Source organism: Silene latifolia, chromosome 9, assembly GCF_048544455.1.
Source record: "Silene latifolia isolate original U9 population chromosome 9, ASM4854445v1, whole genome shotgun sequence".
Lineage (NCBI taxonomy): Eukaryota > Viridiplantae > Streptophyta > Magnoliopsida > Caryophyllales > Caryophyllaceae > Silene > Silene latifolia.
The window spans coordinates 25,694,922-25,701,329 of NC_133534.1; the positions used below are offsets into that span (position 1 = coordinate 25,694,922).

Consider the following 6,408-nt stretch of genomic DNA (forward strand, 5'->3'; position numbering starts at 1 on the left):
AGGGTTCAAAATTTAAAACAAAATTGCCGAGAAGACGAGCCTTAGAGAAATTAGAAAGCCGTAATTCACAAAAGGCTAAGTTTAGGATAAGAAAAAATGCAAGAGAGGATGCCAAGGGTTGGTCGGATAAGGGTGGTAGACCAAGGAAACACAAAAACTGAAGGGCTAAATTGTAATGAAGGACAACTACAGGGAAATTACCTTCTTTAACGAGAGTATTACCCCTATCTTTTAACAAGCTAATGTTAGAGATTGACGGCTTTCCCATCTCCAAAATCCACTTGGCAAGAGCATCATCCTCTAAAGCATGATTCGTAAAAACAACTAAATCGCAAAGGTTGAGAAGAAAAATTTGATAATCCATTATTAGAAACATTAAAGACGAAGAAACTAGAGAAAAAGCAGGGTGCTTAACAACGAAGAAATGAGGAAAGAAACTAAACTACAACCAACCCCACCCGCCTCAACAACCGACCATCAACCACCTCCGAAAGATTTTGACCATGAGAGAAGGAACCCAAAAGAAAGGGGAACCACCAAAACACGAGGACCTATCAACCTCCGACCAAAGATCGCTGAAAGAAACTCGCACATAGAACCAGAGACCGGCTTAGAAGCAAGAAATTGCAGTGTAAAGAAATAAGAACAACAGAGTGACAGAAAGACTGGAACTCCAAATCACAAGCAGATAATAAGAGATAAAATTACAGGCCTTAAGAGGTAATAAACCGACAACCTACAAACCTCAACACAAACATAGAAAAGAGATTTAAGTCTCTGATTGAAGGAGAACTCGTTGGTGTTAAATGCAAAAAAAAAAAAACCGAATCAAAATCGGGGGAGGTAAATCTCTTGGAAAAGCTTGACTAAGATCAAAAGCAAATTAATCAAAAACAAAGACAAAAGCATAAGATATGATGAAGGCAGATTTGGACAAATACGCACCTCGGATACTAAGACAAGTCGGAGATTGGAGGAAACATGTGAGATTAAAGGACAGAACCAAATCTACCCATGATCAAGGTAAGGGAAACCGCCGGAGATCAGCCACAAGGGCCAAATCTCCGGCGGAATTGGAGGTGGAGCAGCGGTGATAGGAGGGGATGAGGCGGCGGTAGTTTACAGAAAAACTTAGGGGTTAGGAAAGGTAGAGGATTTTTAGAGAGAGGCAAAATTCCTTTTGCAATTAGTCTTGCTGAAGACGGGTCGGAGTAAGTAACGGATAATGCAACTCACAAAACGGATAGGGGGGACAAGGTGGGGACACCCCCATGTGCTTCCCTCTCTCCTCTATTTGGGTCATTTGTGAGGGAAAATGGTATCCGTCACTCCAAAGTGACGGATACTCGTCATCACAAATGAGATTTTGTGTTCCTTTTGTTAGCAACCCTATGCGGAAACATTCTCCTTATATTTTGGAGTAATGTCCAATTAGTATGATGCAACCTTAACAGCACTGAACCCTAAGGTACACTAAGGAATATTCTTAGTACAATTTTGAAAAAACGTTTGCTATATTAAATCTCGAGTTTCACAACCTACATCGATCTAGATGTTACTATATTTCAGAGATTTTCCATTTATTTGTAGGTTTAGTAGTTTCATCAGGAGTATAGTCATGGCTCATCACACGTTCTTTCAAAGGATAGAAGTTATTTGTTAATGATCTTTGAAATCAGTAAGACATAAATTTGTAAACGTTTTCCAGAATAATTAAAACAAAGGATTCCTTCATCAAAAGCTACATGAAGATAGCGATACGAGTCCGCCCTCATCAAAAGTTGCATGAAGATAGAAATACGAGGCCGAACCGAATTCCAGATCACGTTTTGAGATTGCTAGTTTATATTTACGAGAATTTTTCGGTTATGCATAATCATTGCAAGTCTCGTAAGGCGTTCTATTAATGAATTATGGAAAAAAAATAAAAAAAATGATCAAATTTCATAAGATACTCCTCTTGTGCACACTGTTGCATATATTTCCTTAGCATGTTCTCATAATCTTAAGCAACAGAATATTAGTCAACAAGTTCATCCCTTTGTTGAAGCATCACAATCCGAATTCCAGTCACAACAATACGTCCGTCGTCCACCCTATGTCACTTATTTGAACTCGAAACAATAATAGCACAGCTAAATCAAGTTCAAATCAAGTTCGTCACATCCTCATATGCAACTTAGGATAACACATAAATACTACTTGTATAAAGGACTTGAAATAAAAAGGTTAATTCATTTTAGCAGACGCTTGGCAACCAGTGGGAAGTGTGATACCTTCACAAATGAGAAAAAATACTTGAGCTTGGTTGACTGTACCACTTTGTTCTCCCACCTTTTGGTGGGAGTAAACTTGACATCAAACACCCGATTTGCACTACCCGCGCTTGTATGGTATGATCGTACACTAGGCTCAAAACATTTGGAGGAAATATTGGGAAACCTTGGGGGTTGATGCTTCTCCTCTTTCTTTGATATATTTGAAGTTTTACCACTTGTCTGCAAAAATAAAATCAATGGCATCAAAAACACGCGAAACAAACCAAAGGTATAACAAGGTTCCATATATATCTGTAAACTCACTCCATGCGGAAAGACCATAGATTAAGATGAAATGTTTGGAAGAAACAAACAAAAACTAACCTCGAGACAGCCGTGGAAAGCTGACATTGATGATAACTTCTTTCCAATAGCTCTAGTAAGACGAACTGCAAAGTAAAGAAAAAACCTCTAACTCCTCATCATTATCAGCTATTGTCGAAAAGCAAGTAACAAAATACCTGCATCCTGGTGCTCTAAACTGGGGGTCCGCCTATACAGATCATAAAATCGAGTGCATCATTATCAAACTAAGAAAGAGCTTAATACCTACCTCTGATGAACAACATTATGGATAACACAAGAAAAAAAAACTGACGGTACCTGTAAATATGAGTTCGATCAACATCCATTCTCGTCAAGAAATAAGGCAACACATCAAATATCTGGGTTCCCACCAAAGGAGAAGTAAACTGATTCAAGTTTTGAGAAATTCATTAGCTTTACCCACCAACATAGGAGTATTTAATTTATGGGTAATGTGGTAAAAATGGTAGGTAAAAGGTGATAAAAGATGGAAACAAAGACAAATGGAAAGATTACTAAAAAATGGCCAACAAAGAAAAATGGTAACACAATAAATAAACGGAGGAAGTATCTATTAGGAAGATATTGTTGAAAGGGATGGAAACACGAAGACATCATCTATGAAATATAAGCAAAATTTAGTGAAAATATGAATTTACATGCTAAAACCTTCAAAGTAACTGTTAGCTTACAGTATCCCAATCAGGCAGATCATCATCATCATCATCAAACAGATCATCATTATCATCAGGGCAAACTTCAAAAAAACTGAAAAGGACAGTTAGCACACGAAATCAAAATTTGTAGCAATCCTTTCGCCCCAATCATTTTATCCGGAATAGAGGGAGGGTATTTAGAGCAAGTAGACAACCTTAAATAATAATCAGGAGAGGTAACTCCTAGCTTCCTGCGAGCAACTTCGCGAAGAAAGAAATCAATTTCTAGACGTGATTGATCAATTTCTTCCTTTGTGCCCTTCTCCTTTATCCAGAAAATTAGTAAAACTTAGTCCAACTTTTGACATGGTAAGATGATGAAATAAAGGAAAAACATGCAATAAAACAAAATCATCTCTCTGCTTTGGATAGTTAGCGTTACAATGAAAACTTTCTTTAGGTGTGATTCTTGAAATCAATAATTTTTATATTATCATTTTTCTAAAAAAAAACATAAACTTATCATATATTGTTATAAAATAGTTTCTAAAAACAATACTTCCTCCATTCAACTCCAAATGGTAGTTATCTTTTTTGTACACTATTCACAAGTCAGAAGAATTTTCTCATTTTCTCCCAATATATAACATAAAATATATTCATGTGGGATCTTGTTTTATTCGTCTTTAGGAGTACATTTAAAATATCAAACTTTTATAATTTTTACAAATGTGTAACTATAGATATTTACAAAGTAAAACTCGCGTTGGCAAACGTAAAAAAGTGATAAGTACCATTTGGAGTTGAATGGAGGGAGTAAATAAGTGTGAAAAGTTTTTATATACTTGGGCTTGCCTTATATTATTATAGTATAAAAAATTATGAAAACCATTCAACAGGGTGAAGAGATGTTTTTTTATTAGCAACGCGATTTTGCGTTTCAGTAGTAGACAATTTTTCTTTTTAATCTTAGTATTAATTGGCATGATCTCTTAAGATGTTAAGATTTTATCAGAAACGTCTTTTAGTGCATAAAAGAGTGAACCATTGACGATATGTAGCTTAAAATCAGGCATAACATCTAGAAAAGCAACATAATGAATTGACAAAAAAAAATGAAGAAGTGAGTTAAGAACATACAACGTATTCTTCAAGCCTTATATATGCAGCAAGCTCGTGACCGACCAAAGCAAAAACATCAAGCAATAATGACAGCTGTTTTTCGATAGGTGTATTATTCTCCAATTTAAGGTCGAGCTTGCTCAACCAAGACGACTCGTTTTTTGGAGATGACAAGAACAACTCGGGAACAGCCAAAAATAGTGCAACTAACTTATGTAGTTCCCCCTTGCGTGCATATTCGAGAAACGCTTGCCTAGCCAACGTTGCATTTTGCTTACTTCGGATAACCATCCTTATAGCTTCCATAGCTCGTCTCTAGAGCACTCAAATTGAAATGGACAGGTGAAAATATGACAATAATAGGTTCATAAGGTGTTCGTAGGTAAAGAACAATACGGTCATTGATACAAAAGAACAACGAAGTGTAGAGAACATACATTATGATAGCAAACCCACCAAAGGATGTTAAGAACTGAGAAGCTCTCATTAACAATTCTGTATAACATAGTACCATTATTATAAGTTTATAACTACCAAAAACACTAAACTAGCTTATATAAAGAGAAACAAAAGGAGACAAATGGGATTTTGGTGAGTCCAGGTCAACCATAACCGTCATTTAGAAAATGTTCACATGGGATCACCAAATGCCTCATTTTTATTTTTATTTTTTTGAGATAAGGTAAAGAAATTAGGTTGATCGAAAATCAACCTATACCATCCTTTCGGATGAAAACAGTAAAAGAAAATCAAAGATTTTAAAATTACCAGTAACAAGCATAAATGAAAGGGCACTACTCTCGTTAAACAAGAATGTATATTTAGCTTCTCCGAATTAGTGTACTTTTATTCTAATATCAACAATGATTTGGTACAAACAATAAATTTAAAGGTAAATTCTTAAAAAAATAGTTTATGATGAGATGAAGTCGATAGGATGAGTTGAAATTACATTTTAGAAGTAGAGAGGTCGATAAGGGTCGCATGAGAGAGTGCATCATCAAGTTTGTCACCCCTCTGAAGAAAATAATTCATCAACCTAGGAGCACCATATTTGGCAGCAAGATGAAGTGGTGTCATTCCATCTTTCAACTCGACGATAAGACCTTCAATTTCGCCATTAAAGACCGCAGTACCAATTTCCAAAGCATCATTCCCAAATATCCTATCAGCTGTATAATAATGGCGCACTTCTTCAAATTCAGGGTCCTTGATGAGTCTCATAAATTCATCTTTCTCGTCATTTTCAAGTGCAACAGATAACCTTAGAGACAGGCTGAACTGGTTCACGTAAGCGAGGGGTAACTTGAACGGATGACGATAGAGGATTGGCTAACAAGAAAACAACAACAAGAAGAGGGAAACATAGTTACACAAACAGCAAAATCGAGTTGCTTTGATTGAAATTCTTGTAAATTACCGTCTTGATTATTAACGTACCTCATCCATGCCGTAGCCGTAGATTATATGAGACGCGAAAACAGATCTGTAAGATGAAACTCAAAACCCTAAGTACAAAGATACCATCAACAAATAATTTATATAATCACAAAATAAACACCACAAGTGACCAAATTACTCAAACAAACAAAGAAAAACAATAAAAATGGAGAAAACACAAGGTAATGAATTTAATTAAAAATAAAAGTGAAAGTGAAAAGTCATTAGTCATGTATAAAAACCTGAAGAAGGAGGCTCGATAAACGGCTGCTTCAGATTGAGGAGTTCTTGTTATTTATACTCCGTAATATTTATACGTAGTTGCTCATTTATGTACGCATTTTACAAAAAAAAAACGTATTTGCTAAATCCCGCACAACACTTTACTCAATCCCGCACATTTTGCCTCTAACATTCCAACTTTACCCTCCCTCTTAAAAACAATTAAAAAAAAAGTTTTCTCTCTTCCCTCCCTCTAAAAACTAATCCAATTCAATAATAATTTATCAATCATGGATCTTAATTCGACATATTAGAAGTAATTTTGCCGTTTTGCCAACAATTTC

At 35.6% G+C, this 6,408-nt stretch overlaps 1 protein-coding gene across 1 annotated transcript; it reads right to left on the reverse strand.

Annotated features, from left to right (window-relative positions):
• Positions 1–1,942: 1,942 nt before the first annotated feature.
• LOC141599430 (uncharacterized) lies at positions 1,943–6,136 on the reverse strand. Its single transcript, XM_074419430.1, has 11 exons — positions 6,085–6,136; positions 5,843–5,888; positions 5,355–5,734; positions 4,840–4,897; positions 4,421–4,717; positions 3,496–3,605; positions 3,317–3,392; positions 2,922–3,010; positions 2,780–2,811; positions 2,643–2,707; positions 1,943–2,498 (listed from the first exon to the last, which is right to left on the reverse strand). The coding sequence occupies exons 2-11, from the start codon at positions 5,849–5,851 to the stop codon at positions 2,235–2,237; spliced, it is 1,380 nt and encodes a 459-aa protein (XP_074275531.1). The 5' UTR covers positions 5,852–5,888; positions 6,085–6,136; the 3' UTR covers positions 1,943–2,234.
• Between the last annotated feature and the right edge of the window lie 272 nt (positions 6,137–6,408).